The sequence below is a fragment of the Chrysochloris asiatica genome, unplaced genomic scaffold (genome assembly GCF_000296735.1).
Source record: "Chrysochloris asiatica unplaced genomic scaffold, ChrAsi1.0 scaffold00083, whole genome shotgun sequence".
NCBI lineage: Eukaryota > Metazoa > Chordata > Mammalia > Afrosoricida > Chrysochloridae > Chrysochloris > Chrysochloris asiatica.
In genome coordinates, this window is record NW_006408601.1 from 4,284,482 (window position 1) to 4,295,853 (window position 11,372).

At 37.0% G+C, this 11,372-nt stretch overlaps 1 protein-coding gene across 1 annotated transcript in view; it reads left to right on the top strand.

Annotated features, from left to right (window-relative positions):
* The window catches only part of PDE3B (phosphodiesterase 3B, cGMP-inhibited), a 190,187-nt gene that overhangs the window by 164,517 nt on the left and 14,298 nt on the right, over window positions 1-11,372 (top strand). Inside the window, exons 8-12 of the mRNA XM_006865827.1 lie at window positions 2,815-2,966; window positions 4,256-4,393; window positions 5,298-5,409; window positions 9,109-9,222; window positions 10,781-10,980. Coding sequence (XP_006865889.1) covers window positions 2,815-2,966; window positions 4,256-4,393; window positions 5,298-5,409; window positions 9,109-9,222; window positions 10,781-10,980 — 716 coding nt within the window. The remainder of the gene's footprint in view (window positions 1-2,814; window positions 2,967-4,255; window positions 4,394-5,297; window positions 5,410-9,108; window positions 9,223-10,780; window positions 10,981-11,372) is intronic.

Genomic DNA, 11,372 nt, shown 5'->3' on the forward strand with positions numbered 1-11,372 from the left:
AATGGGACTGTGCCAACTCAGAAGGTTCTGAGTGGGGCTCAGGATGCCACCTAAGGCCCCATACTCTACAAACGCTTAACAAGAAGCCTATTTCCCTGAGCAAATTCTAACTCTCCTTTTACCAAATCCAATCAGTTATAGGCTTATGAGCTTTCTGCAAAAGACCGTTTTAAAGTATTAAAGAGCAAAATTGTAACTTTGAGGACAAAGATTTTCCTTGGCATTTTGAATTGCTTCATATGCATGTGAAAGTTGGACAGTGAATAAGAAAGATTGGAAAATCAGTGCATTTGAGTATGGTATTAGGAGTGACCGGTCCTGGTGTGGCGCTGTGGGTTAATGTGCTGGACTGCAAGGTCGGTTTGAACCACAAGTTTGGTCATTCAAACTCACCAGTCAGTCCTCAGAAACCCTATACAGGGTCACTATGGGTCGGAACTAACTTGACAGCACTTAACAACAACAACAACAACAACAAATCCCTGAAGAAGGACATTATGCCGGGAAAAGTGGAAGGTTAGGAAAAAGAGGAAAACGCCTGATGAGATGGATTCACACAGTGGTAGCAACAATGGGTCAAATATAAACAATAATAGTGTGGCTGATACAGGACCCAGCAAGTGTTCGTTGTATTGTGCATAAGGTTGCTATCATTCAGAACTGATTCAATGGCATCTAACGATAATAATGAAAGGGTCCAGTGACCAATAGGATCAGCAGTTCTTTTGGTAGCTTCAGGGACTAGAGAGAAATATATTTAAGTTGAAGACCTGCCATGGTGGAGATAACTTGGTAAACTCTGAAGTACTGCACCATAAGGATAAAGGAAGCACAGAAACCAAATGCCTCTTCTGGGCTTATAGGCTCATCTCAGTCCCTGAGGTTGAATTAATATGATCCTAGATTGTTTATGCATCCAGGGGTTGGGCAGAAGAGACTGTAAATTTGTTGGGAGGAAGATAACATTATCTAGGATCGCAAGGTAATTTTGTAAATAGTTTTACAAGTACAATATCCCAGAACACATTTTAAAAAATGCACCAACAAAAAATGGTCTACTTTTGCTTTCAGCTAAGTTATCAGACCTACATTCTCACTGAGAACAACTATAGGACTTGGGTAAAATATATAAATAGCTGGAGACATTTGAGTGCAACCAGACAAACTTGAACATGAAGGGCTAAGATTCCAGAGAAAAGGAAATCTCTGAGAGGTCAGCCCAGTATGTTCTTTAACTCTCTTCTCCAGTACCTCTTAAAGGATCCCTTGCAGCATAGTGGGTTCAAGCAGTCCTGGTGGCATAGTGGGTTAAATGTTGGACTGCTAAATTCAAGTTTGGCAGTTCAAATCCACCAGTTGCTCTATGGGCAAAAGATGAGGTTGTTTGCTCCCATAAAGATTTACAGTTTCAGAAAGCCTAAAGAAGTGGTTCCACTGTGTCCTATAGGGTCCAAGTAAGAGTCAAAATGGACTCCACGGCAGCGGGCTTGATTTTTTGGTTAGTATCTCTGGTAGTGTAGTGGTTACCAATCGGGCTGCGAACCTGAAGGCCAGCAGTTCGAAACTACCAGCCGCTCCCCGGGAGAAAGATGAGGCTTTCTGCTCCCATAAAGATTTACAGCCTTGGAAACCCTGTACAGAGTCACTATGGGTTGGAACCGACTTGAAGGCACATAACAACAACAACAACATCTCTTAGGTGTAAAGTCTAGTAAAATAGGTGTTACTTGTCTGCATTATACTATGGGGCAAAGCATGCTGTTTATTACAGACAGCGATCATAATTTGAACTTAGTTCTTCTGAAACTCAAGTCCAATGAATACTACTGAAAATATTTTTACGTAGAACAACATATGTATTGGGAATCACAAAGATAATAAGAGTATAGTGTAATGAATGTTCATCCATTTAGCATCTAGATTATGAAATAAAATGTTACCAACACCCCAGATTCTCCCCTCCTATCTTTTGAATCCTATCTTCCAAGAGTAGCCATCTTCTTGTCTTTCAATATTCACATGTGTCATGTGTTTTTGAACTCTCTACCAAGAGAATTGTAAGATTATGTACATTTGTGTCTGGCTTCCTTTATTCAACATTGTATTTTTTAGAATCATCCATATATTATTACATGTGATTGTAATTCATTTTCTCTGCTCTGTAGTCTTTAATTTTGTGTGTATTACAAAATTTATGTATTCATTATACTATTCATGGGTTTTAGAAGAATTTCCTGTTAAGGGTATTGCAAAGAGAACGAATGTGAATTTTTTTTTTTTTTTTCCCATATCAGTGAATGTTGTTTTGCTAGCACTGTTGTTCCCCCCTTTCCTTGTGATTTGGGAGAAAGAATGTTTTAAGTCACATTGTTTGAGAAATGTGATATTATGGCTTAACTTTTAGACTTGGCATAATCACATTCATTTGTTGATAAGAATTTAAAATTTTCATATCTAAAATCAAAGAGGTTGAAGTTACTTTCCGTCAAATTGGTAAGAAAATTCCTATTGACAGAGACTGACTTCTTCTTGTCTTTATTTGTTTTATAAAGAATATACTTACCCTTTCTTTGATTCATACTTATATAAAAGGTGAGTCCAATATGTGAAATATCTGAGTTGCTTAAGCACAGGAATCTGGACAAAATAATGCAACATGGTATGATTTAATGGTGTCATTAAGTAATTAAGATTGAATGCCAGTTTGGTTTACTTTATCTGAATTTTAAAAAATAAATAGCAATTTCTTTTATAAAACCATATAAGGTACAGTTTATTCATATTTGATTATTGCTATGATTCTTTTTTTGAAAGGTGAAGAAAAAAGTACCATTTTCTCAAAAGATCCATTCAGACGTACAGAAATGCAACAAGAAGAGAAAATAGAGAAGAGAGACTGCAAACAGTTATTCCTGGAAGGTGATAATCAACTAAGAGAAGAGGCACAGAACCAACAACTATCAAATGTAAAAGTCAAACTTTAAATATGATCATATTAAGTTGAAATGTAATACTTGTTGTTGTTGTTGTTATGTGCCGTGAAGTCAATTCTTACTCATAGTGACCCTGTACAGGGTTTCCGGGGCTGTAAATCTTTATGGGAATAGAAAACCTCATCTTGCTTCCGCAGAACAGCTGGTAGTTTCGAACTTCCGACCTTGAGGTTAGCAGCCCTATTCGTAACCACTAATGTAATACTAGTCAATAATAAGAACCACTGCCATCCAGATGATTCAAACTCAGAGTGACCCACTGTAGGGTTTGTGAGATTGTAAATCTTTCGGAAACAGACAGCCTTGTCTTTCTCCTAGAGAGGGGCTGGTGGGTTTGAACTGCCAACCTTGCAGTTCCAGTTTTATTATTTTGCCAAGGACAAGTTTTAATGTAATGGTATTTTTTTAATTTTTCACTGAAAATAGCTTTAAGTGAAATATGAACTGAAACCCTGATTTTAATAACTAAACCTTCATCAATCAAGAACAACAAAATTGCATTCAGTTTTTAAATGAACGTATTTAGTTATATAGTAAGTATATTATTTTCTATGTGGATATTTTCTTTATGTCTTCTAAATCTAGAGAACATGTGCATAGTCATTAAAAGTAATGAAAGTAATCTATTATTAACTTGCTGTTAAGTACCGTGGAGTCGGTCCCGACTCATAGCGACCCTGCACAGGGTTTCCAAGGCTGCAAATCTGGGAGCAGAAAGCCTCATCTTTCTCCTGCGGTCGAACTGCCGACCTTGAAGTTAGCAGCCCAATTCGTAACCACTATGCTACCAGAGCGCTTTATTAACTTACTGTAGCAATATTTTGTTGTTACTGTTTTTGAAGCTCAAAATTGAAGTTTTTTAGGAAGAAAAAAAGGCCATCTATTTATGTTGGGAAGTTAGCCTAGTAATAATTGTATATCTTTCTAGCACCCCTTGATACTTTTAACTTCTAAAATGAGAATCATGGATCTCAGGTTGATATAGCAATTTGGAAACATTTTAACATTTGTATTTATGAAGGTAATATATACATATTAATAAGTCCTTTGTTGCCTACAAGGCATATTTATAGTGGTTTGAAGACAGCATTCTACAAAGAGAGGAAATAGGAAGTATGAGTAAGAATATTTGAAAATAGCCATTATAGAAAATAGCACAGGCTATTTTTAAGGTTTAATATGAAGTGTTTTCAAAGAGTTATGCATATATCATTATGTTCATAAGGCAAGGTCAAGTTGGTTTGTATTTCCTATGTGTACAGACTGAACAGGAATCATCATTGGAATTGATTCTAATAGAAGACCATGACTCACTAATAGAAAAGATGAGCAACTGGAATTTTCAAATTTTTGAACTGGTAGACAAGATGGGAGATAAATCGGGAAGGATTCTCAGCCAGGTGTGTCTGAAATCTCTTTTCTTTTTGTTTCATTATAAATTTATTTTTAAATAGCAGAATCTAAAAAGTATACCATATTTTAAACACAAAATTTATTGTTTTATCACAAAAATTGTCATTAGAAATTAGACTCCAAGATTTCCTTGATGGGTCCTGCATAACAGTGTAAGATTAACCTTCCCAGAATACCAGTCAGTAATTCCTTTCATATCTTATTTACTAAATGCAAGAACAAAAGGAGGGTGTTTATCTCACAAAAGTCTTTAGAAGCAACATTTATCATATTTATCTGACTTCTTTTAATATCTAGGACTAGAATAAAATGACATTTACATGGCTTCAGTAAATTCAAACCAAAACCAAAGTCACTGCCGTCAAATCAATTTTAACCCATAGAGACACCATGTTGTTGTTGTTGTTAAGTGCCGTAAAGTCGCTTCCGACTCACAGCGACGTGTTTCTGAGGAACAGCTGACGGGTTTGAACTGCTGACCTTGCAGTTTAAACCAATCTTGCAGTCCATACAGGACACATTATAACTACCCATAGGGTTTCCAAGACTAAATCTTTATGAAGCTGACTGCCACATTATTGTCCTGAGGAGCATCTGGTGGGTACGAACCACAGGACTTTTGGTGTGTTAACTACTATACCATCAGGGCTCCTCTTTTGGTGAGTTAATCAAGGGAAATACCTTAAATTAGTGCACAATGTTGTACATTCTATTTGGTTTTTAAGTGCTTCACGTAAGATATCTTCTTTTTCTATTTGGGAGGAAGAATTCATTATAGGGGAATCATTGATGATTTAACTTAATATTTCTAACTGTAAGTCATAAAACCAGACCCAACTACAAGTAGAAATTCTGATTTTTAAAGAAAACTTTATTTTTATTGCTATTTAGGTTATGTATACCTTATTTCAAGACACTGGCCTTTTGGAGATATTTAAAATTCCCACTCAACAATTCATGAACTATTTTCATGCATTAGAAAATGGCTATCGAGATATTCCCTGTAAGTATCGATACGTTAACTATTTAAGTTCAAATAATTCTTATTTTGAAACTCTTTCTTTTTCCCTTCAGATAAATTACATATTTGGAAAATTTAGAGATTTGACAAGAAAATTTGTATCCCACTACCTTGAGTTAACTGATTATTGTTAACATGTTGGTATCGAAGGGTAAGTCAAAAAGTAATGCTACAGGGTTCCATGCACAGGTTTATTCCAAATAAAACATGTGTCAACATGTCTCTACAATCTGTGGATGGGTCCAGACAAGTTTTACCCTTGTCTTAGTCTTATTAGGGTGTCTTCAAAAAAACAAAAAAAACGTTCAGTCCAAACAGCGGCTTCCTAGGGGATCTGCTGGGCCAGCTAAATTCAAGGAACAGAGGTCAGCTCAGAAGTTCTTAGTGACTATTTTTGAGATCCCAAGGAGTAATCTTGATAAGTTTTGTCAAAGAACATAGAACTTCTTACAAGGTAGTTTTAAGAAACTTGAAAACTGCATTGGTGAGAAAAAGGCCAAGAAAGTTGTGCTGAGGAACTGTTTCTCTCCTGACAGTGTACTTGCTTAGTCTTCAAGGGGAATAAGAACCGTAGTACAAGAATTTCAATGGAAAACCTTACTCCACCCATCCTGCAGTTCTGATTTTGCTCCTTCTGATTTCTTCTTGTTCCCCAAACTCAAAGGGAACAAGATTTGAATCCCTTGAGGATGCCAAAACTGCTGTTTTGACGTAGTGTAAATGGAAGAGTGCAGAATTCTTTGGAGAAGGGCTAGAGAGATAGAACACTGGCTTCAGAAGTGTATAGCCCTATGCTGAAAAAGAGTAGGTTCACATTTTGATAGCTTCGCTGAGTAAAGATTTATATGATTTTGTAACAATACTTTTTGACTTAACTCTCATATATCCTCCAAGATTGTTTACTTACTTATATATATACATTATATAAATGTATTGTTATAAAGTGGGTAATGATATTGATACCTATTTATAATCTACTCTTATCATGTCAATAATTATTCATCTGATGTTATCTTTCTAAAAAATTGTTGATTTTTAAAAAAATATCCTTAGGATTTCTGTTTTTTAATGTCTATTTGATTTACAGTAAAATAGAATTTGAATTCCATATTAATAAAAGATGTAGCTTTCTCTTTGTATAGCCACATTCTGTAGCTTCAAGATGGACACATTCATTACCTGGGAAATTAATCATATACACCAAGATCAAATTGTTCTTAAATTGGCATAACTCATTGGTAATGATGCTTAATAATTTAAGTCTATGTAAGCACTGGATTAATAACCAACCACAAGGTTGGTGGTTCAAACTCACCAGCTGCTCTTTGACAACCCCTTACAGAGTCACTATGAGTCAGAACCAACTCAACAGCACTTAACATAACGGCAACAACACTTAATATATCCACATTGAAGTATACAGTTTTAAAATGGTTGGAATTTATAAATGGAATAAAGTGATACTCTAAGATGGATTTAAAGAGATGGCGAGGGGGAAGAAAGAGGTGATAAAGGGGCTTCACTCCAGCTCTTATATATTAGTTAACAAAACAGAGCCTAGGTCAAGTTCTTCTGGAACGTAGATTCCAAATTCATAAATGGGAATAGTAATAGTCCTGGGGCCGTGCTGCAGTTTAAGCATTTGACTTAACCACAAGGTCAGCAGTTCAAACTCTCCAGCCGTTCTTCAGAAACTCTGTACAGAGTTGCAGTGAGTCAGAACTCACTCAATGGCACTTAACATCAACAACCCCTTAGAGAGTGATAAGACAATCCAAATATAGCACATACTAGAATTCACAGCATATAGTAAATGGTCTTGGACAATTCTTAAGGAAGACCAGAGAAGAATCAGCGCATTTGAATGATGGTGTTGGTATTGAATATTGAAAGTACCATGGACTGTCAGAAGGACAAACAAATCTGTTTTGGAAGAAGTACAGAATGCTCCTTAGAAGTGAGGTTAGTGAGACTTCATCTCTCAGACTTTGGCCATGTTATCAGGAGGGACCAATTCTTGGAGAAAGGACATCATGCTTGGAACAGTGGAGGGCTAGGCAAAACGAGGAAGACCCCTCCCCCCCCAGTACACTAGATCAACACAGTGGCAACAACAGTGGGCTCACACGTAACAATTGTGAGGACGGCACATGACTGGACACTGTTTCTTTCTGTCGTGAGTCAGAAGCTACTTGATGGCACCTGACAACAACAGTAAATTGTCAACAGCAGGTGGGGGTTGAAGTGATAATAAACTCCTGGTGGGTTGACATCATGTCACTTCATAGCCCGAACACTCAACGATTGTGTTATCTGCTAATGAAACATATCCCCAAACCCAAACCCCTGCTATCAAGTCGATTCCGTCTCCTAGCCACCCTATAAAGGGTTTCCATGGTTATAAATCTCCAGGAGAGCAGAAAGCCTCATCTTTCTCCCACAGAGTGGCTGGTGTGTGTGAACTTCTGGCCCTGTGGTTAGCAGTCCAGTGCTTATTCTATCATGCCACCAGGGCTCCTTAATGATACACATTGTAATGAAATGTTCTTGAGTCAGTTCTGACTTATAGTGACCCTGTCTGTATATTGTTTCTGAGTTGCAGCTGGTGGGTTTGAACCACCAACCTTTTGGTTAGTAGTCTAGTGCTTATCCTACAGCCCCACACCAGAACCCCTAAGTATGAATAGTAGTGGTGATTGTGTGTCACTGAGTCAGTTCCCACTCACAACAACACCGTATAGGATTTCCCAGGCTATAAATCTTTATGGGAGCAAAAACCTTATTTCTCTCACAATGAGTGAGTGGTAGATTCGAGCTACTGAACTTGGAGTGATCAGTTCAGCTCATAATCCTCTAGTTTTCCAGGGCTCCTTAAGGATACATGCTATTGCTGTTAAGTGCCACCAAGTTAGTTCCAAGGAGCAGCTGGTGGGTGTGAATTGCCAACCTTGTGGTTCGAAGCCCAGTACTGATCCTACAGGGCCAAACCAGTAGTCCAAGGATAAGTGTTGTTGTTGTTAAGTGCCATTGAGTCGGTTCCAACCCATGGCGACATTGTATAGGGTTTCCGAGGAGTGGCTGGTGAGCTCGAACCTCCAACCTTGTAGTTCTAAAATTTAAATTATGATTAAAAAAATCGCTTGGATTCAAACTGACTTTGCAGTCCAGAGCATTAACTCACAACGCCACATCAGGAGTCAGAGGGTAAATAGAAGGTACTAATTAAATATTTATTGAAGGGTTGAACTGTTTTTGGATATCTCTTATAACTGTAATCATCAGACTCATGTAGATCATGTCATTTAATCTTTGTTTAAAAGATTGTATTATCTACTTTTTATTGGTGAGAAATAAAAACTCAGGAGGATCTTTCTCAAGACTGTTGTTGTTGTTGTTAAGTGTCATTAAGTTGGTTCTAATCCACAGTGACCCTGTACAGGATTTCCAAGAAGCATCTGGTGGGTTTGAACTGCCAACTTTGAGGTTAGAAGTCTAGTGCTTATCCTACAGGGCTACACCAGGACATAGTTGTTTTTGGGTGGTGCCATCAAATCAGTGCTGACTCATCGTGACCCTGTGCACATCAAAACAGAACAGTTGTCTATAGAATTCTTGTACTTTAAAAATGCCCTATGTGAACATAACTAAAGATCCTTTTTATGAAAATTTTGGTGATTTTAGATCACAATCGGATACATGCCACGGATGTCCTGCATGCAGTTTGGTATCTGACAACACGGCCAATTCCTGGTTTTCAGCAGACACACAATGATCATGGAACAGGAAATGAAGCAGGTATTTCATTCTTCAAATCTTCCATTTAATTATTTGATTGTTGTTGTGAAATGCTGTTAAATAATAGCAACCCTGTATCGGGCAAGTGACTGGTGGGTTTGAACTGCTGACCTTGTTAGCAATCTAGGGCTTATCCTACAGCCCACATCAGTTCTACAATTATTTGATTAGAAATAATCAACCAAGCTATCTCACTTTATTTATGATTTTCTTTTAAAATTTTTATTAAGTAACCTTTGATACATGTAAAGGACTGTTAAGTTTTGCTGTACAATAATGACATGAAAATTTGGAAATCTAGTATCTACTTAGGTTCAAAATATAATTTACACAATGTAAAAATAATGAATTATCTTTTCAATTGTTGCTTGTGTTTATTATGTTAAAAATTCTTGGGATGATACATACTGAGTTAAATTATGATTTAATAATCATTTTGGACTTTGACAAACCAAAGTCATCATTCCTAAATTTCAGTGGCTGATCAATCAGTGGAATTCTGTATCCTCTTAATCTTCATGGTTTTATTTGTTCTTTAAATACAGTTTCTTTTTTTTCTTTATACTTTCTTGAGATCCCTTCAGCAAAAATAATACTGACCATTTAAATGAATAAAGCCACTGAAATGGAAAAAGAAAGAAATCAATCACTTGTAAGCTATTGAGACACCAAAAGCATATTGAAGCACCAAACATATTATTTCTAAAAAGATAATACAAATAAAGCTATTTTGACTGATAAGTCCCTCAGATTCCTATGCCTGTTCATTATGTTGTAATGTTATATGGGAAGAAAAAGAAGTAGAGGGTTGTACTCAGAGTTCAAAATGAAGTATAACCTTTTTGAGAGAAAAATTTACAAATGTTTTCAGCATCTATGTTAAGAAGTTTGGTAATAATGTTGATGTGAAGTGCCATCAAGTCAGTCTCAACTCATAGGGACCCCATATAGTGTTTCCAAGGAGTGACTGGTGGGTTTGAACCACCAACCTTGTGGTTCAAACAGATCTTATGGTCCAGTGCTTATCTTACAGAACCACACCAGGACTCCTTGGTAATATGTGGAGCTTCAAAAAGCTCATGGAAAATGGATTAAAAGATAATGGAATTTTCCCATAAACTTTGATGCTCCTTCATATATTAAAATTTTAAATCTCTATATCGTTTTGTATCAAATTTTAGATAATAATCTTTTTCTGTCACTTCCTATTTGCTGGCTGTTACATCTAGCCCCTTAAATAGCAAATATATTTTAAATAGCTGGTTTTTGTTTTGCGTGTTCTATTTGTTTGTAATTCACTTGAGTAATACAGCAACAAGTTGGCGTGAGAATCCCATCATGCGCTGTAAAGTCACTGACTGCAGGGTCATGCTTAACACGGTTCCTCTCTATTAGTACCTACCTTGAAAATAGTTTACAGTGGCATGCTTCTAAATAAGATCTATTTCTTAGATAGGTTAATACATAACCATCATATCTATGGGGAGCCTCCTCCTTAGCAGAATTATAGGGAAGTTACATGTTAATAGAATATGTTTTGCTACTTATTGTTCCTCAGATTCTGATGACAGAATTAACTCTGGGCAAATTGCTTACATCTCATCGAAGAGTTGCTCTATTCCGGATGAGAGCTATGGCTGCCTGTCTTCCCACATCCCTGCCCTGGAATTGATGGCTCTGTACGTGGCAGCTGCTATGCATGATTATGACCACCCAGGACGAACGAATGCCTTTCTAGTGGCTACGAATGCCCCTCAGGTAAGAAGTGCTTTTTCAGAGATGTTAATTTTCAAGTTTTACAATCATACCACTTATCTTGTATAAACCATTCTTCAACGGAATCATCGGGCCATTCCATCTGACTCTACAACTCTATAACCAGTTGCTTTCAGGTTGATTCTGAGTCATGGTGACCCATGTGTGTTAGAGAACTAGGTCCCAAAAGGTTGTCAGTGGCGGAATTGTTGTCTTCCTTCTGAGGTACCTCTGGGGGTGAACTTGAACTGCCAACTTTTCGGTTAGCAGCCAAACGTGTTAACCATTTGCAACATCCAGGGACTCCTTCTAAGACCTTGCATTGTACTGATTATAACTCATGGTAGCAGCATGATGTATGCTAGGGAATTAGGAAAAACATCACCTTCTTAAAC